The sequence below is a fragment of the Rhinolophus sinicus genome, chromosome 2 (assembly GCF_057876585.1).
Source record: "Rhinolophus sinicus isolate RSI-liver-muscle chromosome 2, RSI-T2T, whole genome shotgun sequence".
Lineage (NCBI taxonomy): Eukaryota > Metazoa > Chordata > Mammalia > Chiroptera > Rhinolophidae > Rhinolophus > Rhinolophus sinicus.
In genome coordinates, this window is record NC_142502.1 from 152,283,403 (window position 1) to 152,310,257 (window position 26,855).

The window sequence follows — 26,855 nt, forward strand, 5'->3', positions numbered from 1 at the left end:
GAAAAGGGAACCCTTGTGCACTGTTGGTGGGATTGCAAATTGATGCAGCCACTATGGAAAACAGTATGGAAGTATCTCAAAAAACTAACTACCTTATGACCCAGCAATTCTACTCTTAGGTATCTATTCAGAGAAATCCAAAACACTAATTTGAAAAAGTATATGCACCCCTATGTTTATTGCAGCACTATTCACAATAGCCAAGACATAGAAACAACTGAAATGCCCATCGGTAGACAACTGGATTAAGAAACTGTGGTACATTTATACAATGGAGTATTACTCAGCCATAAAGAAAAATGAAATTTTACCATTTGCAACGATACGGATGCACCTAGAGAACATTATGCTGAGTGAAATAAGTCAGACAGAGAAAGACAAATACCATATGATCTCACTTATATGTGGAATCTGAAGAACAGAATAAATGAGCAAACTAAACAGAAATAGTCCCAGAGATACAGAGGAAAAACTGATGGTTGCTAGATGGGAGGGGGATGGGAATAAGGGAGAAGGTGAGGGGATTAGAAAGTACAAATTGGTAGCCACAATATTGCCATGGGGATATGAAAGATAGTTTGGGGAATATAATCAATCAATAATGTAAAGATTTTGTAGGGTATCAGATGGGCACTTGTCTTATTAGGGAGACCACTTCATGGACGGTGTGGATACCTGACCACTGCACTGTACACCTGAAGCTAAAGCTGAATAATATTGAATGTGAAATATATATATATATATCAATATATATATATATATATATCATCATGGGATATGGAGTACAGCATAGGGAATAGAGTCAATGGAATTCTAACAGCTATGGAAGATGTCAGAGGGGTAGTAGATTGGGGGAGCAGAGTTATCACTTTGTGAGGGGTGTAAATGTCTAACTATTACATTATTTTGTACACCTGAAACTAGTAAAAAAATATATAAAAATAAAATAAAAAGGAGAGCATAGGATAAAAGACTGAGAAATGGAGCTTTCTGTGACTCCTTGACAAAGCTGAAATAGATTAGGTCCCAAAGTGGGGTTTTGTATTTTGTTTTCTTTGCTTTATATCACTTAATTCTAAAAAATTCTGGATATTAAAAAAAAAAGTAATTGGTTGGGGGAAATAGTCTTGGCAATAGTGCTAGGTATGTTCTTAAATGTTACCCAGTTTCCAGCAGCAGCTGGTGAGGGATGCCCCCAAGGAACACACAAAGGAAGAAGCACATGGATAAAGAAGTGTTTGAGAAAATGTTCAGGCATACGCAATCTTAAAATTCAAAATCAAGACAATGAAGTATATTATCTCATACTTTCCCCCTCAAAATAAACAAATATTTTCAAATTAAGAATCTGTGAGACTAGATGCTCTTGTACATTACTGGCATACTATCAAGTTGGTACCCAGAAATCCTGAACTTTATCACAGCATTACATAAAAGTTCATTATAAAGACCACAGAATAAGAGAGTTTATAGCTGGAACATAGTCTTTGGCCCAGGTTCCTGCTTTGGAGAATATAGTTCAATAAAGTAACTCAGAAGAGAAAATCCCAACTGTACAAAGATATTTGGAGCTGCAATGTCTGTACCAGCAAAGAAAGTAGAAATAAGCCCAACTGTTCAATAACAGGAGAATGAGAAAGCAAATTATGATATTATCACTGAGCAGGATGTTATTTTGTTACTGCAAATGGCCAACTTGTGTTCCATACTTTTTCACATATGGAAAATATATATGAGAAAACATGAAACAAAGAAAGTAGACAAAGAAATATGCACCTAGTAATAGTACATTGACAAATCTGATAGGGCAGAGATTCTTTAAAAAGTTGAACTTATATTATATGTTACTCATTTTATGATAAAGATTAATTTTTCAATAAAAATTTTAAGATAAAATATTATTTGAGATCAAGAGTTATGTTAAATATTAAAATTTTCCTCTTACATTAAAAGTCATAATCAAAGATTATAATAAATTTATCTTTTATTTATGACATTTTAGTATTACAAACTAAATGTTACCAACTAAGTATTATAAGTCAGATGAATCTCCTCTGAAAGTTACAGTGGGAGGTGCCGATACAAATAGAAACTGTGTTTTTCAAATCCCAATTAGCACGTTTTATCAAATAATCAAACAATGACTTCCACTTATGAAGAACACAGATTTGAGACTAAAGCAATCACAGTAAATAAACACTATGATCCTCAAATCTTTAGTATTTTCAGTACTTTTTCTAGGATTTTTTTCTTTCACTTATCTTTAAGTATTCTTTATATATATATCTCCTTTGTTCATTATAACAAATGCAAGTACTTATGCCCAGTCGATGTCTTGTCTTTTCATTTTATTCAAGGTCTCTTGTTCAGCAATTTTTAAATTTTAATGTGTGCCAATTTATTAATCTTTTCTTTGGCAGTTTGTGATTTGAGGATCTTGTTTCAGAAAACATTCCTTGCCCTGAGGTCATAACATTCTCATATTTTCTTCATGTAGTTCACAGTTTTGCTTTCCACAAGCATTCAATGCCTGCATGACTTACATGGCATTTTGTAGAACAGTCGCTCTCCTGCGCCATCATTAGTTTGCAAGTATTTACTATCCAAAGACCAGTCAATGTGCGTAATGAAACTAAGGGACTTGTTGCATTCTCCAATTTTCTTATACCTCTGGGCAACAGCGTAGACGTCTACTGGACCGTCATTGGATCCCACTGCGAGATAAGAACCATCTGGAGAAAATTTCATTTCATGAATGACTTCTTTTCGATCTTTGATATGAACCACTTCTGTCATATCTCTATAAGAATAAAAAGCAAAGTGGTAAACAGCAAATAGGAACTCCAAGTTATGTTTTAAAGTATATGTGTCAGAGAAAAAAATTGTTTTTAAAGGGAAAAAACAACTACAGGAAATAAAAAATTAACTTTTAAGGAAATATATATAATATTATTTAAAGTTTATGGCCAATTTAACAAATTTAATAATAAACATTTTAAATCATATTTTAGTCTGCCAAAGTAAAAACCAAGAAAATTAATAAAATGCATATTTGCTTTCATGTTCAATTATATATTATCTTTCTCTAAAATTTCTTGTTAAAAAAATTGGGGTTTGTAAAACTGTTTTAAAATATGTCATTAGAAAACTGCACATATATCAAGGTCAGCATAAAAATGTGCCACCTTTTTATATTTTAAGAACAAGAAACCAATGATTGTTAAGCTTACTGCTTATTGCTGTAAAAAGAGCACGTCCAAAAAAGCAGAAAAGGAAAATAACTTTTTTATTGCTGTGTAATTATTTAACTTTCACGATAAAAAGTTCAATAATGCATACACTGAATCACTGGAATATTCTGTATCCTTTCTCATCAGATGCTGGTAAGTCTGCCTTTATTTGAAAGCCCACTGAGCATTTTTCTACAACTATGTGATACGATTCTGACTGACAGGTTCCTTGAGACTTCATTGACTCCAAAACAAATTGAGTGCATAAGTAATGCCAAATATTTGCTTCCACATAATAATTCCTCACACCTGTTATCACTTATTAATAGCACTACAATTTACTACAATGTCATAAAATAGGTGTGGGGGGATTTTTTATTTTCCCTTGGGAAATTCATCAAAAAGAAAAGAAAATCTGGTAATTAGCCATCTTTTCACATATCGCTAAGGAGGGAAAGAAAATGCTGCCCACCAATCTGGTAATAAGTTACATGTGGCTGGTAATGAGAATTTAGTGTAATAAACCGTGCCAAAAGCATTTTTCAAAGCTATATAGAATTGTCTCTGTGCAAAACATGCCATATCTAATTGATGGCTGCATTTCCTTTCTGTAATCACAAAACATATGCACCAAAAGGACAACCAATGCGTTCAGAGGAATTACAGGGTAGATCCATAATTTTTATCCTGTAAAAATAATATAGGATGTTCATAAGTATGAAATATTCTATTTTATTGTCAAATGTGGGTGGAAGATATCTTTCACTCAAGCTCATCTCTAAAAATGTGGTGCTACTGGAGACAGCTTTATTGTGTCTTCCTCTTTTCTTGGTTTACTACAAGCACATAATCCCTTATCTAAAACCCGTGGGACCAGACGAGCTTGAGAATTCATTATTCGCTAGATTTTTAAAAGAGTTGCATACAATTTATTATGTAATATCGCCAGTAGGGGCTGGGGCATCATGCTGAATTAATACATTAATATTTTTGCAGCAAATCACGGGATACATGATTATTCCTACTAAGAGATTAATAGACTTCAAACAGTCTCAAATCAGTTCACTGGGTCAGGCTGTGCTGCCATAGAAGTCACAGAAGAATTTGGGATATTCAGAGTGTTCGGGTTTTGGAATTACAGATAAGGGATTGTGAATCTATAGTGTTCCTATGTGAAAGAGTAAGTGCGTTTTTTCCTAAGGTCCTGGCATACATTACAACGAGGATAATCTTAACAAAAGAGCATATTTACTATCATTTTCAATGTCAATACATGCCTGACTCGGAGAACAATGAAAGAGCCATCCTTCATGCCCAGGGCCAACTGGGATCCATCCGGGCTGAAAGCAACACTGCGAACTGCTTCCTCCATGTTACAGCGGGCAATCAAGGCATGGTCAGCCAGGCTCCACAGCCTAAGCACAAGAACAAAGGAAAAAACCAAACCCAACCAACTTCTCATAGTCATCAGCCAGCCCAAGGCAAGAAGGCCTGCTCACCACACTGTGATAATAACAAGAAAGGACACAGTAACTTCACAATAGTGTCCTTCCTCACGACGTGTCCGGGAATCTGGGATGGTGTTTAGTCTAACATTAGGTCATTTTTACCATGTGAAATATCCAGCAAGGAATATAAAATGAGATAACATTTCCAAAAATTTTGAGATTCACAGAAAAAGAAAATCTTATACACTATCTTCACACAACATCTTACTTTTCTGTTTTGAAATTTAAAATTGTTCTTTACTTATACCAATGGTTGTTAATAACACAAGATAAGAAGCAGTACTGGATGCTTTACGGTTAGTTTTCTAAAAAAAAAATAAAAAAATAAATAAAAAAATGTATATACCCTTGCAGTAACTGTGTCATTTAAGTACATATAGACTGAAATACACATTCCATTGGTTGGCCTCCCTACAAAGAAAACATATCTGAGATGGAGGAGAGTGAATGATACCCCTGCCCAAGACGGTTCCAAAGTCAGCTGCATATAGTCACATGCTATCTTTTCTTATAAGCTCCCTGGGCGTCTGCCTGCTCATAGGTCCACTTATGGTCCAGGCAGATTTCCACAGTACCCCTGCCTGATAAGCACAGCTACTGCTGGAGAAATGGGGGACAAATGCAGCCAACACAGTTTTCGGCAGCTCCGGGAACACCCAATCCAGGCACCGCAAACTGAGTGAACATGAAGGAGATCTCTGAAGCTACACATACGGGTTTACATGTGAGTTGCAATTGTGGAATCTGACCTCTGTGTGTTAGTGCTTTTAAGACAGTCTTCTCTTAACACACAGGCCACAATATCTGCTAAGGGGATCAAGAATCTAGAGTTCTGCAATAGAGGCAAGAATTAGTCACATATGGTACAATTTCTCTAATGCGTTCTGCCATCAGAAGGGATGGGTGCATGCTCCGTACAATGCAGAGTTGCCCAGTGACTAGTTCATTGATCCTTTAGTCAGCCTGCATTGTTCAGCCTAAAGCTTATGGTAGTCTTTCAATGCCTTGTCCATTATTCATAATCTCATGCTGTTTTCAGCATTGCAAGCTTTGCTTTACTAGCATGAAGAAAACATCACACCTCAGTAAATTGTACTATCCTTATAAAGTCACTCAGCTAATCTTTCTCAAGAAATTATGACTTACACCCTTCCTAAATTTCCACACTCAGTGTAAAATTACATTTAGCCAAATTAATGGTTACGGAGGATAAGACAAATTCTGGCAGTCAGGACAACTTGGGGATGCGTGCAATTCTAAAACTCAACACAGCTGTCAAAATACAAAAGCTAAAGACTTTCTTGAAATCATGGGTATGAATAGAGTTTGGCAGGTCTTTGAATAACTTGGTGGTATTATTTTGCCTGTTCAGGAAAAGCTGAGAGTAATGGAAGGAAAAGAAGAGGAATTAAGTGAAGACAAGCCAAATATATACTTATGTCATACGAGAAGACAACTGGAGCTGCTCTGATTGATGAGGCTTACTGCTTGGTAGAGACTAAAAAATGGATTTATTTTTGGATTTATACTTTACTGATTGAGTATACCAATTGTATATTGATTAGATTCACACACATACAGAATTAGGGCAGGCAGGAAGCAGGAACCTTTAGTTTACAATGTTCTATTTTAACTATTAAAACCCAGACACAGTAATCAATTGATCAATTGGTCAATCCCTTCCTCTCACCATCATTCACTCTCTTTCCAGTCTGTTTGTTTTCGAGCACAATTAAAGCTAATTAATAAATACAAAAATACTGAAATCAGTGTAATAGTCTTCATCTCACACTTTTAAATCATATGTTCAGAACTTCAACAGTCACAAGAATACGGGACACATACTGAGACTGCTGATTTCACTCAATGTTGTACTATCAAAAGTAACAAATGAGCCATAGCAAGAACCCTTGATGCCCTAATAAAATTACCCATTTTCTCAGGAACTAGAACTTGCCTTTGATTTGAGGACAATGTTTAAAATTCCATCTGAGAATTTACAAAGAAATAGTTATTTACTCATGTGCTGAAGACAACTTTGCAAATCAGAATTTAAGTTCTGATGGTGATGAACGAGTGTCTGTGAGGATACTGTGCCATCGCGGTGCAGCCCTTGCAAAGGACCGAAGGTTACGAGAGGGAAATACGCTCTCACCACACATGAGCGGCATGCTTAGCTCTCAGAAGTGGAACTGGAAGCCAGTCTGACCAGTAGTAATGTATTTTCATTTCTAAAATCATTTGCCTGACTTAAGATGGAGCCAAAGAAAGATAACAATGAAATGCCAAGAAGCCAACTGCTGTTGAGCTAAATGTCTTAACATTCCATGTGATAACTGTGTGGATCTGCACTGTGGTTTCTCCTTCTCTTAAGTAAGCAAATTAGGGCAAACTAAATCTGTTATCCCAAGGAAATCAGTGGGGTGACAACAGCCACTGCTGGGGCCTCACCTAACAGAGCGGTCGTCGCTGCCTGTCACAGCCAGTGGCTTCTTGGGGTGCAGGGCCAGAGCCCAGAGCTCCCCCTCACAGTGGCCTTGAAGGATCAGCATTGGCTTGTCTCGTTCTCGCACAATCACTTCAAATATTTCACTGTCCTGGGTCCCTGCTAGAAGGCGGTCGGCTTTCCAGCACACACTCCGAATAGAGAGGCCTGACAAAAATAAATAAGTAAAATAAAAGCATATCTTCACACCATTTACAAATAAAACACCTAAAGTAAATACCTTTCACCAGGATAGCATCTAATGCAACACATTTTTTAAAAAAAAACATATGATTTCACTCATATGTGGGATATAAAACTGAAAGCAATGAACCAACAAGACAAACAAAAACTAGTAGACACAGACAACAGTTTAGTGGTTACCAGAGGGAAAGGGGGGAGGGAATAGGTAGAAAAGGGTAAAGGGGATCAAATATATGGTGACGGAAGCAGATTTGACTTTGGATAGTAAATACACAATGCACTACACGATGTATCATAAAATTGCACACTTCAAACCTATGTAATTTTATTAACCAATGTCACTCCAGTAAACTTAATTAAAAATAATTAGTTAGTTAATTAATTCCTGGGAGTGGAGGATCAAGTCCACATGCCATTTGTGTTATTTAACATTTCCTTACCAGTGTTGGTCGTTTCCTCCAATCTCTTGTAATTTATTTTGCAAAAGAATAATCACTCTTTTCTGCCTGACTTAGGATAACAATCTGTTTTTACAGCCACATATATTTTAAAACTACATTTTAAAATGAACGTAAGAGGAGAAATTGGTCTTTATGAAAATCTAACCCTCTTTGAAATTATTCCCTTCTGATTTTCTAGAGAAAAGTTCATAATCACTTCAATCTTTAGGATGTTAGCATTACATTAAAATTATATGTGGCAGATACTACAGAATGGCTAATTATCATATTAGGTAACTTTAATATGTATTTGATCAGAATCCAGATCCATTCTACAGGATAAACAGATGGACTGTATCCCAGAAATATGCAAATGAAATTCTAACTTCAGTCTCAAAATACCATCAAACATCAAATAATTTATGGAACCCCTCTAAAAGCGTAGTACTCCTTTTAAATCCTAACTTCCACCTCCGTAGTATTTTATCCTCTTTAGGCACTTGCCTGCCTGAGTTTTGATCTCTCAGACTTCTTGCAGTCTGTTGTTCCTTACTGGGTTCATTATTTATTTACTTACACAGTGAATTTTCTCATGTCTGATTTAGAAACATAGAAGCAATCCTACTTCCATAACTACTTTAAACAATGTAAGGATGTGATAAGCTTTAGGAGCTGAGTTACCTCACCAGTGAACTTCGTGTCTTTGACGTAGAAAGCACCAGAAGTCAGGGCACCTGGGCTTTAGTCCTGCTCTACCTTGATTGGCCACACACAGTAAAAGGAGTCCCTTTCCCTGGGAGCCCAGCTTTTCCCCCTATAAAGTGTACACTATAGTTATGGAAACCATGTAATTTATCGTTGAAACTGGGATCCACCAAAAGCAAAAGGAAATTCTGAAATTAAATTTACATAATTTTTGAAATATTTAGTAACCAATAAAGCAGTTTTACAATGCTAAAAAGACCTATTAAATAGTTCTACCAAAAATGTTTTAAATGCAAAACAAAAATATTTTTGAATGCAAAATTCTAAGAAGGCTTTATTACAAAATAAAAAGTCTAGGGCAAAGGATGAATAGGCAAAGCACACAGGATTTTTTGGGATATGAAACTATTCTGTAGGACACTATAATGGTAGATATATGCTATTATACATGTGTCAAAATCCATAGACTACACAACACCAAAAATGGACACTAATGTGAACTACAGGCTTTGAGTGACAATAATGTGTCATTGTGGGTTCATCTATGCAAAAAAAATTTTTTTTAATGTATGTCCATCATTGTAACAAATGTATCACTCTGGTAGGGGATGTTGATAGTCAGAAAGGCTTTGTGTGTATGAGGTAGGGAATATATAAGAGAAATATCTATAAATTCCACTCAATTTTGCTGTGAATCTAACTGCTCTAACAACACTAAGTTTATTATAAAAAAAAAAATCCAGAACAAATGTTAAATCAGATGAGATGCTGAGACAACAGAAGGATTAATTGGGGGTATGTGGATACTATCATCTTTATCCTCACTAACTGAGGTCCGGAAAGGATCAAATGAGATAATGCATTTAAGAAAAAGTATTTTTAAGACATAAGACTATTTTTACACGAGATAACTCTTTACTCCTTGCTCTGAATTCATTGTTATGTGTCTTGAAATGGAAGGAGACAGCACACAGACAGATTTATTATTCCTGCTGTGAGTAGTAAGTGGGATATCTTGGCAACAGCTAGTTCAGGGTCAGTCACTCAAAATCCTCCACTGTAAACATCATGATGGGCTTTCAAGGTTGGGAAGGACAGATGTGTGGTGAAAGCAGTCAGATAAGATGGCAGTCAGAAAGAGCAGGCAGCTCAGCTGTGGAGGAAACTGTCTTGTATCAACAGTCCTTTTGCTGCTGTCCCTTTCTTGTCCTTCTCTCTTTCCTTTTCAGAGGTTTAGCTACTAATCACTAATTGACATTGTCTCCTCTGGGAGGGGTAGTGAATTTGTTGTCTCCCCAGCAGGATTTCCATCACTTAAATTTTATTTAGAAAGGGTATAACTCTTTATTCTTTGGAAACAGGAAGTAAAGAGGGATATTAATTATATTTCAACATCAGCCAAAAAAATCAAATAATTTACTTGTTTATTATATTTATTGTCCATTTTCTCTCTGTAAGGTCTGTGAGTCAAAAAGAAATCAAAAGAGAAATAAAAAAATACCTTGAGAAAAATAAAAATGGAAATACAACATATCAAAATTTGTGGGATACAGCAAAAGACATTTGAGGGAAGTTCATAGCAATAAAAGCCTATATTAAAAAACAAGAAAGATCTCAAATAAACAACCTAAATTTATACCTCAAAGAACTAGGAAAAGAACAAACTAAGCCCAAAGTTAGCGAAGGAAGGAAATAATAAAACTCAGCAAATAAATAAATAATTAAAATAGAGACAATAGAAAAGATCAATGAAACGAAGAACCAGTTTGTTGTAAAGGTAAGAAAAATAGACAAAACTTTAGCTAAACTAACCACGAAAAAGACAGAACTCAAATAAATAACAACAGAAACAAAAGAGGAGACGCTACAACTAATACCACAGAAATACAAAAGATCATAAAAGACTGCTATGAACAATTTTATGCCCACAGATTAGACAACCTAGAACAAATGGATAAATTCCTAGAAACACACAAACTTCCAAGACTGAATCGTAAATAAAAAATAAGAACAGACAAAAACAAGTAAGGAAATTGAATCAGTAATCAAAAACCTTCCAACAAAAAAAGTCCACGACAGGGTCAATTCTACCAAACATTTGAAGAAGAATTAATATCAACCCTTCTGAGCCTCTTCCAAAATATACCAGAGGAAGGGATACTTCTAAACTCATTTTAGGAGGTTACCATTACCTTGATACCAACACCAGACAAAGAGACTATAAGAAAAGAAAATTACAGGCCAATATCCCTTATGAACATAGATGCAAAAATCCTCAACTAAATATTAGCAAACCAAATTCAGCAACACATTAAAAGGATCTTACACCATGAACAAGTGGCATTAATTGCAGGTATGTAAGGATGGTTGAACATTTGCAAATCAATCAATGTGATACACCACATTAACCAAATGCAGGATAAAAAACATATGATAATCTCAGATGCAGAAAATGCATTTGTCAAAATTCAACATCCATTCACGATAAAAACTCTCAACACGGTGGATATAAAGGCAATGTTCCTCAACATAGTAAAGGCGATATATGACAAGCTCACAGCTAACATAATACTCAATGGTGAAAAGCTGGAAGCTTTCCTTCCAAGATCAGGATCAAGACAAGAATATCTATTCTTGCCACTTTTATCCAACGTATTATCAGAAGTCTTAGCCAAAGCAATTAGGCAAGGAAAAGACCTAAAAAGCATACAAATAAGAATGCAAGAATCAAAACTGTTTCTATTTGCAGATGACATATTATAAGATCAGTGGAACAGAATAAAGAGCACAGAAATAAACCCATGCATATATGGTCAATTAATTTATGACAAACGAGCCAAGAATATACAATGGGGGAAAGGACAGTCTCTTCAATAAATAGTGTTGGGAAAACTGGACAAATGTAAAAGAATGAAATTGGACCACTATCTTATACTACACACAAAAAATTAACTCAAAATAGATTAAAGACTTGAAGACCCAGAACCATAAAACTAGAAAAATACACAGGTGGTAAGTTCCTTGACATCAGTCTTGGTGATGATTTTTTGGATTTGACACCCAAAGCAAAGGCAACAAAAGTAAACAATGGGACTACCTCAAACTAAAAAGCTCTGCACAGCAAAGGAAACCATTAACAAAATGAAAGGCAACCTACTGAATGGGAGTATTTGCAAATTGTGTATCTGATAAGAGATTAGTATCCAAAAAACTTGAAGAACTCATTCAACTCAATAGCAAAAGAACAATCTGACTGAAAAATGAGCAGAGGATATGAATAGACATTTTTCCAAAGAAGACATACAGATGACCAAAAGGTACAGGTAAAGGTGCTCAATGTCACCAATCATCAGGGAAATGCAAATCAAAACCACAATGAGATAACACGCTTATTACAATGGCTATTACCAAAAAGATAAGAGCTAACAAGTGTTGATAAGGAATTGAAGTAAAGGGAACCCTTGTGTGCTGTTGGTGAGAGTGTAAATTAGTGCAGTTACTATGGAAAGCACTATGAAGGTCCTTCAAAAATTAAAAATGGAACTACCATATGATCCAGAAATTCCACATCTGGATATTTACCCAAAGAAAACAGAAACACCAACTCAAAAAGATATCTGCACCCCCACATTCACTGCAGCATTATTTATAATAGCCAAAACATGGAAACAACCTAAGTGTCCATTGATGGATGAATAGATAAAGAAAATGTGGTATATGTACATATATATATATATATATATATATATATATATATATATATATATATATATATATACATATATACACATATATACCTACACACAATGGAATATTATTCTGCCATAAAAAAAGGAAATCCTGCCATTGGGACAACATAGTATTGTGTCTGAGGGTATTGTGCTCAGTGAAATAAATCAGACAGAGAAAGACAAATATCATAATCTCACATATACATATGTGGAATCTAAAACAATAAAATAAAAAACCCAAACTCGTAGATACAGAGAACAGTTTAGTGGTTGCCAGAAGCATGATGTGGGGATGAGTGACGGGCAAAATGGGTGAAGGTGGTCAAAGGTACATCCCTATGGTTATAAAATAAATAAGTCCTGGAGATGTAATGTGCAGTATGGCAGCTCTATTAATAATAGTGTATTGTATATTTGAGAGTTGCTAAAAGAGTAGATCGTAAAACTTCTCATCATGAGAAAAAATATCTGTAACTATGCTTGGTGATGGATGTTAGTTAGACTTATTGTGGTGACCATGCCGTAATACATACATATAACAAAACATCATGTTGTACATCTGAAGCTAATATGTTATATGTCAATTATAGCTCAAAATTATATCTATAAAGAAGACATATACACACATATATACATGCACATTATATATCTCAGCAACGTGTTATATGTTTTAACTGTTATAGAAATGTCAAACCACAATCCCTTTATAAAGCCAATGATTGTCTTAAAGACGCTGACCCCTCCCAGGCAGGCCTGGCGTCCACAGCTCCACTGTGAGTATGAGCACGCCGATTCTCCCATAGCCTCCCACTGTGTGTCCAGTCACATAAGGCTAAATGTCTTTGAAACCAAAATTTCCCCAAAGATCTGGCATTGTATGTGGTCCAATGTACAAATATTTATTCTCCCCACCTCCCTCATTGTTTTTTACACTCTTGTTTTGAGAAAAGTATAGAAATAGTCTACCACCTGGAATTGACAAATGTTAACATTTTAAAAATATTTGCTGTCTTTCAAGTTTAGGAACAAAGAAGAACCTTCCAATTCAGCCAAGTCAAGTGAAACAGCACCCCGCTGTTTTCAGACAGCCCAGGGAGTTCTTCATTCCTCAGAAGAGCCTCACGGGTCTGGCAAGGAGAGGGCCAGGGAATGAGAAATCAAGAAGTAGAGTTTGAGGATCCCACCCCTGATTTCCCTCAGCACCTCATAATCTGTGTTTTATAGATTTCATTTGAGAAAAGGGTTCCACTGAACAAATCAACATAAGGCAGAAGCTTTACATATGGCAAAGGCAGTGAGGTTAAACTGATATGGATTATTTCTGACTAAAGACGGATGGAGAGGGAAAGAAGGAGGGATAATGCAACAGGAGTCGTTACATTTTCATTGTTTACAAGGTAAACTTAATGAACTGTGAACATTTTCTCTCAGAGGCCAACTCAGGCTCTTCACAAACTCACTTCTTCTACCAGATAAACTGTATTTTGTCACATCAGAAAAGTCAACCCCAGAAGTCTATCTATGAAGATAGATAGAACACTGGGCCATTCTTACTGCAAAATCACCATTCAAAATAGAAATTACTTCCTGAAGACACCTCAGTGGGTAGAGAACTGTATTCAAGTTTCCATCAGGATGTTATCAAACATCCTGTTTTCATCATTACTGAACCTAATTACTATTCTGCATGCAACAGTAGTGAAGAAAGCTGCACTGTCTCTTCTGGGCATGCTCTGGAGAGACCCTGATAAGTGGCAAGTCCCTGACAGGCTTCTGACAGTGTTCCCCTTCTCCTGTCTATCCAGACTTAGTTTTAACTTCCCTGACAAAAATTCAGACAATAGTAATGTAATCATGGTTTCCTAGTCGGGCTGACTCAGGTAGCCATTGCAATGGGAAGTAATTAAGCTGTCTTTATCTTCTGCTCTGGGAGTCAGAAAAAATAATTGGAATATGGTTAGAAATCCAATAGTGAAAAGAGAGCCAGGAAGAACAATCCTAATGATTTAAAAGCCCAAAATGCTCTTTTCTTTTGGAAAAGCGCATGTTTCAGAGATTTTTGTCAGGTTGAACTAAAGGCATTTTGCTGAATTTGAGAGACATCCACATTTTTGACCCTGTGGCCTTTTCTGCCACTCCGCTCTGAGAAATGTGGGGCTCCGGCCTGTGCTTGGTCCAGACTGCCAGCAGAGAGCAGCAGAGAGCAGCCACCCACTTAAAAATCCAGAGAACAAATTCTCACCAGCCCTTTGCCCAGTTTTTACATTCAGACCTGTCAGTGGCAATAGCACTCTTTTACTCCTCTCTGTCACAGCCCGGAACCCTGGGCATGGGGAGATCTAGTCCGTGAATATCATGAATATTAACACAGAGGTAAAAAACATTGCTTTTTTCCACTAGTTCATTGAATGGTTAAATACATGGACTAGATTTATATCCCAGCCCCACCACTCACACCTGTGTGACATGGAACGCTATTTAATCTTTCAAATCTTCAGCTTCCTCATCTGTAAACTGGAGAGAATATTAGCACTCACATTTCATAGCACTGTTATAAAGATTCAGTGCAATAGTATATTCAAAAACTTGACCCAGTATTGGGCACTTAGGAAATTAACCAGTAACTATAAGTTATTGTTATTTTAACCAGCTTGGATTCTGTGCTTTGTTGGAGTCTTGTATTAAGTTCACATCTCAATGGAAAACAACTGTGGTCAGATTCTGGTAACGGGAAGAGTTAGCACGGGAGCTATGAAGAAATTGCTCCGCGTGCCTTCCTTGTGTTACAACTTACTTGTTTGTTATCATTTTGGGGTACTAGCACTGCAGACTCTCAGAAGGAAAGGCTATGCTCCAACAGACAAAGAGAGAAAAAACTATTAATATTTTGGGAATGAAATGGTCTTTGCTCCCAATTATTTGGCCCAAGATGGGAAGATTGGAAGCAGGTGAGGCAGGACAGGTAGCCTAGGAAATTGACATCCCCTTCCAAGGTACAACGTGAGGCACCTCATTGGTTTTACACAAGTAACAAGTGACTGTATCTGGCACCTGCAGTTGGAGAAGATCAAGTTTTATCCAACAAGGCTAATCCCCTTGACTGGGACCTGACCTTTAGCGATTCATAATGTCATTATAATCTCATTTACATTGCAGTTACTACTGACTCCCAGCATGCATCTGACGACATGACAGTTCTGGAGGAGCCATATAAGGAAGCAAGATGGGGAAACAAGATTCCCACCCAAAGGGAGGAGATGAATAAACCACGTCAGCGGGACATTACCAATTCCCACCCATAGGAGAGATAAATACCCCTGGTCAGGACTTCTTGGGCAAGATTCAATCTCTGAGTTTGCCCACAATTCCCTCTCAAGTGTGTACTTTCTTTTCAATAAACTCCCTGTGCTTTCCTTCATCTGTCTCACTCTTGAATTCTTTCTCATGTGGAGACAAGGAACTGGTCACCACTACTCTGGGTTGAGTCCTCTCTGTGGACATCCCTGGGAGCCTCCAGTGACACAGGGGGGCAGTTGGTACTTATTAGTGTTCTTAAATCTAGTACTCCTAGATTCCTCTCAGTGGGTCTGGAGCAGGGCTAGGCATAGCTGTTTTTGGCTCCCCAGGCCTGAGAACCACGTGTTGAAAGCCACTCCCAAGCTGTTTCCCAGGCAGTGTGTTCTCAGCTTTCAGTCAGATTGTTGAACATTCTGATTGCCAGGCTGCACTACCAGGTGATTCTAATACAGTGATTCTTCAGCCACACATTGGAAAACTCCACCCTGGTGGGTTAGAAAGCCCAAGGGCTGATGAGCAGATGGCAAGAAGAATGTGCAACTTTGAGAAGTTGATGCCGGTCAAATAAGCAAGCCCTGTAAATGAGCGGGAGCATCCTCACCAACCTTACTCAGCCCTGCACCCAGAGCTTTACACAAATGCCTAAGAATGGTAATAACAACTCAGGAGGAGGCCCCACGGAAAGCGCAGGGCCCTAGACAGGGCCAGTAAATATCTGCTGAATAAATGAGGAAATGACAGCATAGAAAGTTACACTATTTGTCCAAAGTCCAAGAGTGGAAACAGTAAACTAAAAATCTATATAAGAGACAAAAGGATGACAGATATTTTGAAGAAGATTCCTGTGAGGAAGAACCTATAATTCTAGAAAGCGAAGTGAAAGCCACCCTGAAAGAATTGGGAAGAAAAACCACCAGAAGTAGAGGGGATACCAATAATTTCAAGCCATGGAGATTGAATCTGTCAAAGTCCTAACAAGAATGTGTCAACAAATATGGGAAAGAAAACAATGGCCTGCAGACTGGAAACATTCAATATCCATCCCAATCTTAAAGAAAGGAGATGCTAATGAGTACAGTAACTATAGGACCACTGCTCTAATTTCCCCCACAAATAAAGTGATGCTCACGGCAATGGAACAAGAAAGGCAGGCTGTTCAAGCTGGATTCAGAAAAGGAAGAGGCACTCGAGATCTAATAGTGAGCATTTGTTGGACACTGGAGTGCTCCAAAGAGTTCCAGAGGGTGAGTCTATGTTTTACAGACTACAGTAAAGCCTTTGACTGCATGGATCATGAAAAGCTATGGTTGCTCTAAACATATTGTCGTGCAAGAGACCCTGCTCGCTGCACCATTTGTCATGTGGGGCGGCCTGCAGTTTCTCTGCTCCCACTCCGCACACAAGAACGCAGGATATGGTGAGGCCAAAAGGAACACCCACAGAGCCATAGGTAGGGGAGTCATACCACTATGGTCTCACTGGAGGCTGGGTTCGTTCACCGGATGTGTGACCTGCTGTCCGTTTTTCTGCCAACCGACCGACGACTCTCCTCTACTCTGCTCCTCGGCTCTCCTCCGTAGCCGCAGCAGTTATATTAGCGGCTAATTGGCCAACTGGCTACAGCTGACGGCCAACTAGCCACAGCTGAGGGCCATCTACTACCTGAGCCAGCACCTTTCCACGTGAGGCCGAGAGCCTGTGAACTACTTTCTGGGGCTCTGTCCCCACACATATACACACAAATGTATGTGCCCCAGCACTTGACTGTCCTGTTTGTTTCACAGCCCGTACTGTGAACAGGAAGCCACTGTCAGAACAAAATATGGAGAGATCAAATGGTTTATTACAGGTAAAAGTGTCAGACAAGGATGCATTTTGTCTCATTATTTGTCTAATCTCTATGCTGGATGTAAATGAAAAACGGGGCTATATTTAGAGGAAGGAGGCATAAATATCAGTGGAAGAAATATCAATAACTTAAGATACACAGATAATATGATCTTACTGAAAGAAAGTAGCAATGATTTGAAATGACTTATAGTGAAAGAAGAAAGTGTCAAAGCAGGACTGCATTTGAATATCAAGAAGACCAAAATCATGGCTACAGAAGAAATATACAGCAATAACATAGACAATGAAGACACTGAAATTGTTAAAGATTTTGCTTACCTTGGTTTCAGTCATCAATTCAGATGGAGATGGCAGCCGTTAAATCAATAGAAGGCTGAGACTCAGCAGGGCAGCAATAGAAGAATTAGGAAAGATCACCGAGAGCAAAGACGCGTCATTAGAGACCAAGGCTGAGATCATCCACACCCTCACATTCCCAATTAGCATGTACAGATGCAAAAGTTGGACAGTAAAAAAGACTGATAGGGAAAAAAATTATTCACTTGAAATGTGATGCTGGAGGAGAGTTCTACGGATACCCTGCACCATCAGAAAGATGAACAAACGGGTCCTGGAGCAAATTAAGTCTGAAACATCGCTGGAGGCAAAAATGACAAAACCGAAGCTGTCCTACTTTGGGTACATCATGAGAAGGCAGAGTTCTTTGGAAAAGACAATAATGCTGGGGAATATAGAAGGCAGCGGGAAAAGAGGAAGACCAAGTACGAGATGGACTGACTCCATAAAAGAAGCCATACACATGAGTCTACAGGAGCTGAGCAGGGCTGTGAGGACAGGACACTGTGGATGTCACTCATTCATAGAGGCCTCAGGAACTGGAGTGGATTCAATGCCACAAAAACACATAACGAGGAAATTATAGCGTAGAATGTTTAGATTATTTGCCCAAAGTCCCACAGTGAGCAAGTGATAGAGATAAAATGAGAATTCAGGCAGTACAAGTCTAGAACAAATTCTCTTCCCCACAAAGTTTTTTTTTCCTTTCTGTGCATGTGCACCCAGGACATAGTACCAAAGAGTAAACAAGATAAGGTGGTATCTTTCTCCTGTTAACCTAACTTTCTTAAAAAGCTATACTGAGGAGCACCATGGTAGAGTTAAAAGGTAACAAAAGTTGTTTGTTTTTTAAGTGAGAGGAAGAAAGGTTTCCCTCAAAGAGGGAAGGTTGGCAGAGGGGGCGGAAAAACACTGCAGGGACCCCTGAACCCTGTCCCCCTCTCTCCCTTCATGAGGGTGTTGGCTGAGGCCATCTAGGAACTCTGGAGGTGGGCCAGGGGCTCCTGACCTTGCTTTTGGTTCTGATGCCCTAAGAGTAATGCTAAAGGCAGAGTTTGGGAACCTAATGGAGACAAGAGGGAGGGAAGACGTGTATCATCTCGGGGATTCCTGAGCACAGATGACTGGACAACAAGACTGGCCTAAACCAAGGTCAGGGTCCTTCTAAGTGCAAGGCCCTGGGCAGCCACACAGGTCTCCTGCCCCAGAAGCCAGCCCTGTCTGGGTAACCCCAAGGGCTGTTTAAGGATTAAATGGGCACCAGTGTGCAGAGTGCTCAACACAAAGGTCACCACAGAGCAGGCATTGGGTACTGGGAGCTGCTCCGGGAGAGTCCCAGGGCCCCTCCACAAGCTGGGCAGGGGCTGGTCCTAAACTGGCCTATAGGTCACCTGCAGCCTGTAGTGGCCCTGGCCCAGTGATGCTGATGACAAGGGCTCTCTGCCTGAGACTTTCTAGCACGACTTGTAGAGTAAGTTATTCTTTACAATATCCTGGGCTATTTCAGAATCCACAGGATCCAAAATGCTAGAGTCACAGGAACCCTGAAGGAGCACACAGTCTAACAGGACCTCAGAAGATAGAAACACACCTCCAAACCCACTGCATCCCACCCCAAGGAAGGAACCCCCAGGCTAGCTTTTAGATGAGGCCAGCTTGGGAAGAGTGTTCACAGGGGAATTACTACCAGAACGAACCAGACAGTTAACCTCTGCTTGTGTGACCCCACATTCCACACCACCGTGTATGAAAAAACACTACCACACACATCCCCTCAAGGCACACCTCACCACACATGTTCTTCTGATGCCCCCGACCCCACCCCCTGCTTTCTCAGAACAACAGTGAGGCAGGAGGCATGGCCCAAAGGAGTTGGTGGGCAGACGTGGAGAGAGGTGATAGAGGAGATGGGAATAGAGGCGAGTGATGAAGCCACCCAAAAGACCAGGAGAACAATCTGATGTGCTTGTTCGTTTCTATCAGAAACAAGGCTGTACTCAGATTTGAGAGTTGCTCTTTTGAATGTTCTATACCAAGGTTTCTCAACTACAAAGAGATCTGTCTAAGGTGGAGATCTGCCCATGACACTCGCTCCCTAATCCTTTCTATGAACTCCTATTGCTGGTTCTTAGGGTTTAACCAGGCTGATACAAGGGGAAGGGGCTGCTAGACCACCTTAAAGACTTGGACTCTTTCTGAGGAAAATGGGAATCATCGCAGGGCTTTGGGGAAAGGAATGATGTGATCTGGCTCATGTAAATTTCCAACAGCCCCTCTAGCTGTTATTCGGAGAATAATGGTTGAAACAGGGACACAAGGTATGAAGCAACCACAGTAATCTATGTGAAAGTGGTGGTTCAGACCAGCAGGTGGGCAGCAGGGATGGTGAGAGGTCTAAGAAGAGGCATCTTGTATCCTGGAGACCTCAGCCTCCTAACTCTTGCTCAATACTGTGGGAATGCTGCTTAACCTAATGCAAGATACCTGCCGATTTGGAGCTTATAGTCATTATACGCAGCAGCAATTCAACAAATATGTGTTGGAAATTAAACATGCAAAAGACTCCAATAAAATGCCCGAAGCAAGCTATTTTAGAAAAACCTATTCAGCTCCTAGGACACTTCATAGATGCTTAATAAATGTACATAGAATATTTAAATAAATGAATAATACATCTTATACTGTGTGATTAATTACTGTATCCTTTAGACATAATCATTTACAGCCATTAATTCAAAGTATTTTCTCACCATAGATGTAATTCATTTTGCTTGCCCTGCTTTAAGAATTATTTTTGGCTTCTCTTGCCACCACTGTAAGTCACTTAACCTTCATTATTTTACCCAGATCATAAATTTGTTTTTAAAAATGATCAGACTAAAAATGCATTATTATTAATTTTGGTGTGAGGTTTGAGATTAATACTACAATTAGCTTGATGCCAATGATCCTGTGCCTAATTCTACTCATCCACGAGGTGAGAGAGCTCCACATACTGGCATCCAATGTCTCTCCCAGCTTGGAAATTCCAAAATTTGATATTCACTAAAAAAATGTATTGGAGGCCCACCATCCCATATATCTGAAATTCTTTGGGATCAGGTGAATTCTTTGGAATTCAGATAATTCTGGATTTTGGATTCATGTAATACGTACAATGGAGTCTGGGGCAATACCTCAAAGTTAAATAGTTCTGCAATGAAGTGTATGAATAGTCACACATATGATGACAATAAACAGCCTCATATAAGTTCAGGTCAGGTTTTGTAGTAAATTAATTATAAAAATATTTTGAAAAAGGAATGAAGTTGGACCCTTACCTTGCAAAAATTAATTCAAAATGGATCAACGACCTAAATGTTAGAGCTCAAACTATGAAACACTTATAAGAAAATATAGGGAGAAGCTTCATGATGTTGTATTTGACAATGACATGTTGTATGTGACACTAAAAGCAGAGGTAACAAACGAAATACATAGATATATTAGACTACGACAAAATTAAAAATATTTTTGCATCACAGGATACATCAACAGAGTGAGAAGACAACCTATGAAATAGGAGAAAATATTTGCAAATCACATCTCTCATAAGGGGTTAATACCCAGAATATATTAACAACTGTTACAACTCAACAACAAAAGGATAAACAACCTGATTTAAAAATGGGCAAAGGACTCGAATAGAAATTTCTCCAAAGATGATACACAAATGGCCAACAAGCTTATGAAAAATGCTCAACATCTGTAATCATTAGGGAAATGCAAATCACAACCACTTCACATCTACCAGAATGGCTATTATCAGAAGTGTAACACTTCACATCTACCAGAATGGCTATTATCAAAAGTGTTGGCGAGGATGTAAAGAAATTGCAACCCTTACATACTGCTGGTAGGAATGTAAGATGGTGCAGCTGCTATGGAAAACAGTATGGCAATTTCTTGAAAAGATTAGAAATGCCATATAATTCAGTAATTTCACTATTGGATATATATAGCTAAAGGAATTGAAAGCAGCGTCTCAAAGAGATATTTGTACACCCATATTCATTGCAGCATTTTTTGCAATAGTCAAAAGGTGGAAGCAACCCCAATACTCATCAACAGATTAATGGATAAACAGAATGTGGTATATATGATGATATATTATTCAACCTTAAGAACAAAGGAAATTCTAACACATGCTACAACATGAATGAAACTTGAAGACATTATGTTAAGAGAAATAAGTCAGTCACTAAAGAGCAAATACTGTATAATTCCACTTATATGAGGTACCTGGAATAGGCAAATTCCTAGAGAAAGAAAGTAGAATAGTGGCTTCCAGGGGTCAGGAGAAGAGGGGAATAGGAGTTAGTGTTTACTGGATATGAAGTTTCAATTTGGGAAGATAACAAATATTCTGAAAATGGATATTGGTGATAGCTGCACAACAATGTAAATGTACTTAATTAATGCCACTGATCTGTCCACTTACAAATGGTTAAAAAGGTAAATTGCATTATGTATATTTTACCAAAATTTAAAAAAGTTAGCTACTCTCATTTGAAAAAAAAAAAAAAGTAGTTTGATATTGTGAGTATTTTGGCTTTCAGAATTGTAGATAAGGGATCCTGGACAAATTTGGTTCTTGGTTTATATCATGTGTTGTTAGCAAAAAACTTGTTTGCAGACTTACCAATCAGCAAAAATCAAGTCACTCACAAAAGATGTACAAGTCAGTGGTGTAAATAAAACACTACTATTGCCTTGATTGAAGAATGGTCCTCCTGTCATAAGAATGCCATTTTCTTTGACTAAGACTTGAGGAGGAGACTTGATGCCCCAAAATCAGCTCTGATTCTTGTTGATGTGGGCATGACCCATCTCCAAACCGGTTCTCCCTCAGTCTAAAGCAGGGTGAATTGTTTTCACTGGAAGTCAAATGTCTTAATCAGCTCAAGCTTGACTACAAAGATCTAAGAGAACTAATACTTTCTTTCTAGAATAAAACTAGAATACCCTTTTTTTTTTCTGAACTTAGTGTTCATCTTAGTTTATCTAAAAACTGTTTTCTGTCTTAATGTTTAACAGTTAATAGTTGTTAGAAGATGCAAATAGTGATTAAGAGATGCAATCTTCATCAGATTTGTATAAACAAAGTGGAAACTACCAGATTCATTTTGTAGATCTTCTGGAAGTCTATAGGAAGGGCAATAGAGGTCTTTATAGGTAGCATATGAAGTACAGACATACTTTGGACACATTGGGGGTTCAGTTCCAGAACCCCACAATAAAGCAAGTATTGCAATAAAGTGAGTCATAATCTTCTTGCTGGTGGAGAGTTTGCCTTCAATTTGGAAAAACACAAAATCTTTGAATAAAGCAAAGCCCAATAAAGCAAGGTATGCCCCTAAGTTTGATCTTTATAAATAGATTTGGATTCCCAAATGCTAAAAAGTAGCAGTTTTTGAATTTTAATTAACATATTTAAATTTAAGGAACACAGAGCACCAGCTATATTATGGGAATTGGAACATGGCCATGATTAATTATCTTGCAACATTTGTTTAGAAAGGTGTTTGGCTATTTGACTAAAATGAGAAATCACTATATTTCCATGGAAATAAATTCAAGAGTCATTGTTACACAAACAGTGAAAATATGGAAGAAGTCTCATTTATATCAAAAAATTCTTGCAAAAATAAACTATTCATACATATACATTCATGTCCAAGTCCAGAGCAAGAAGTCCTAACATTGCTTTGCTTGAATCTGCTCCTTTCAAATATACTGTTTCTATATTTGAGGCAAAGAGCCTGAAGGTGGAAAAGAAAGTCAAGACTTCTTTTGGGGGTGGGATGGGGTGGAATTAAGTACATCCAAACTTCTTCTGTCCACTCTGCCTTCTTTCTCCTGTTTTATCCTTTCCCCACCCACTTTACTTCCCTTTTCCTTCACATCTCTTTACTCCATACTCTCTGCAAATGCTCAGAGGACCAAGGGTGAGGTATTGGCTGGTTGAAGGGGAAGCTGGATCTGAATACTACTTAATCCTCTCCTCAAATCTTACTATTTTTATCCCCATATTTGTGCTGGGTCTCCTTTCTCACTCTGGCCTCGCTCCTCCCATCATGAGCCTTAGAGGGCACTCCTATCGCAGGGTGGTCCCAGCAGCTGGCCTCAGAGACCACCACAGATAGGGCCCATTCTGAGACGGCCTACTGTTCTGAGCTGTGCAAGGCAGCTTCTGAACTCAACGGACTCCTTCCCTGCTCCAGTGTGAGGATGGCCTTACGGCCTGACTGGGGGACAAGAGCATCTCTGAGGGTGACTCAGCATCACAGCAGGTTTCCTCTGCCTGGTCTTGTCCCCACAGGCTCAAAAACTTTGGCCGGATTTTGGGTTGTTACCGAAATTTTGGGTTGTTACTTCAACCAGAAGCCTTCCATTCTTTTGACTCTAGACATTTATTCTGTTTTTCCAATAAGGGCTGGAACAAATGCCAACATTTTTTTGGAAGTTTGATAGTACATAATGGACTTCTGTTACAGTGTTGCCAAAAGGATGACGGGCAAAGGCACTACTGATGGGGGGATGCTACATGGACAAAGTGTATTATTTCAATAGTTAGAACTTACTTTAATGAATCATATATATATATATATATATATATATATATATATATATATAGTATATTAAAGCCATGATTTCACAGATATTATTGCTTATGAGAAGCAAAAAGAGAAAGAAGTATTAACATCAATTTAAAGTAAAATATTAAGTAAATAAGAATGTTGGTAGCGAGCAATGATTGCAAAAATTAAGAAGGTGGCAAGAAAATAGCTGCCATTTGAAGAACAGAGATCCTTCTCATAGCTCCCTTGGGCTCAAACTGCAGCATGATCTGTCCAATTCTTTAAAAGCACCCATTACTCCCTTAAAATATAGTCTATTGTCCCACTGGTATCCATCTAAAAATGCATGCCAATCCCTCCTCCAATAAACTGTACGCCCAGGTGCTACAGGCCCCATCTACGAGGTGCAGGCAGGCTTGCCTGTCTCCTGTGCGTTGCCCCATCTGCTCTGATCTTGGCAAGAAGTAGGTGGAGGAATCTGTTAATACATCTGTTAATACAAAACAGACGGTTTTCCTATCTTCTTTTGATTCTGGGGACAGGAGTTGGCCATGGGGTTAGCTGTGTGCAATCAATACAAATACCTGGTCATAAGGAGGCTCAGGTGATACAGTTTTCGGATGAACTGGATAAAGTGACTGCCAAAAAGGAATCATTTCTGGTTGATGCTTCTCAAAATCTAGCCAGTTTATGGTCAAAAATCCCATTTAATAAGTTATCTCAGTACATGTTTTGCTTCCAGTTTACAATGAACTTTCATAGTCCATTTTTGACAGCTTTACTAACTTTTTTTTTTTTTTTTTTACATTGTTCTCTGGATGCCTGCTTGCTTATATCTGCTTGAAATATTTTTCTGGAAAAAGTTACATTGGCCCACACTCTATGACAGAGAACTTGCTTATCTCCTTGTCGATGCACTGATGTGGACACTAAATTGTACTTTCTATGTCGACCCCTGTACCTGGTATTCAGAAACGTACTCACACCTGGATCCTGAGTTTCCATAAGAAATTAACAACCCAATCTCCAGATGAGCTGACTATAAATACACTTTCCTTTTTGTATTTCACAGATATATTCAAAGCAGTTGGACTCTGAGTACATGCAGGAAGTACAACTTCCAGCTTACTTCCCTGTTGCTCAATTTTTTAAGATTTAATTACAAACAACATTATTTTAGGCAGATGGCCTGAAGCACAGTAGTCTGCACATTCTTCTCTCCATCCTTGGGAAGCTATCCCAGGCCAGCAGAGAGCGCTGAACCTGGCCACACAATTTGGCCTATGGATGAACCTCTGTGGCGACTCTGCCATCAGCCCACATGGGGGTGGGGTGGGTTTCAGGAAAAACAACGTGATGAGTAATAATAGCTCACTTCAGACCTTTTGAGGACTGTGGGTCTCATGTCACAAAATCCTCTCTAGTAAGATTCTGAGGAAATTTCTCTGTCGTCTCAGCACTGGAAGAAATTTCCCTTCACCTGAACAATGAGTAAGTTTTCATCTTGTGAATGCCAGGACTCGTGGTACTGAGCACCCCTCCGTCAGCGCTGGTTGCAGGAGCCAAGAGCCGGGTCTGGGACCCCCCTGCAGCAAATGAACAGAGCTCCCCACGTGTGCTAGTGTACTAACATCACATGTGACTTCAGCTTATCTTTCCTGTTTGCATTTGCCACTTTCATGTCTCCCAGCCCCAAATTCTTTATCTGTATAAAGGCAACAATAAGCCTATCATGAGAATTTTTTAAAATGTGTGTAAACTGCTTTGTATTCTCTGGTACAAATACTCAATATACTGTAATAATAGCTAACATTTATCGAGTGCTGACTATGCACCATCACTTATCCTAAGACTTTGCAAGTGTATTTAATCCTCATACAACTCTGTGAAGTTGGTGCTAGTATTATTCCAATTTTATAGATAAAGAAACTGAGCCCCAGAGATGTGAAGAAATTTGACCAAGGTCTCAAATCTATCATAAATATAATTTGGATTTAAACCCAGGCACCCTGACTCTGAGCCCATACTCTAAACTTCTATTACTATGATACCTATCATTTTAAAAAATAATTTCATTTTGTTTGTTTGTTTATTTATTTATTTTCAGAGGCTGGGTGCAGTCACACTTAGGGTCACCAACTTATCCAGAAACCCGTTTTTGTAAGTGAAACTCCCATTTCCTGGGATACCACTCAGTAGTTTCATCATTATGTTATTTATCTTTGCAGCAGGACCACTGCTAGTTCATATAGATACCTTTATGCAAATTAGAAAAAAAGGGGTATCCATTTATTTTTAACATTCTTTTCATCTTGTATTTGATATATTTATGCAAACTACCTTAAATCCTTTATGGAATAAGATGGGATACAGAGAAACAAAAATAAATACAGGACTTCACCTTGTATTTAACACTCTTAGAGTAATGGGTAAGTATTAACACATATG

The 26,855-nt window shown here is 38.2% G+C and overlaps 1 protein-coding gene across 3 annotated transcripts in view; it reads right to left on the reverse strand.

The window, feature by feature from the left end:
• Positions 1 to 26,855, reverse strand: part of EML6 (EMAP like 6) — a 230,877-nt gene that overhangs the window by 102,577 nt on the left and 101,445 nt on the right. For all 3 annotated transcript variants that reach the window (XM_074331992.2, XM_074331990.2, XM_088796163.1), the window contains exons 8-10: positions 7,190 to 7,391; positions 4,508 to 4,645; positions 2,544 to 2,800 (exon numbers count right to left, since the gene is read on the reverse strand). In XM_074331992.2, coding sequence (XP_074188093.2) covers positions 2,544 to 2,800; positions 4,508 to 4,645; positions 7,190 to 7,391 — 597 coding nt within the window. The remainder of the gene's footprint in view (positions 1 to 2,543; positions 2,801 to 4,507; positions 4,646 to 7,189; positions 7,392 to 26,855) is intronic.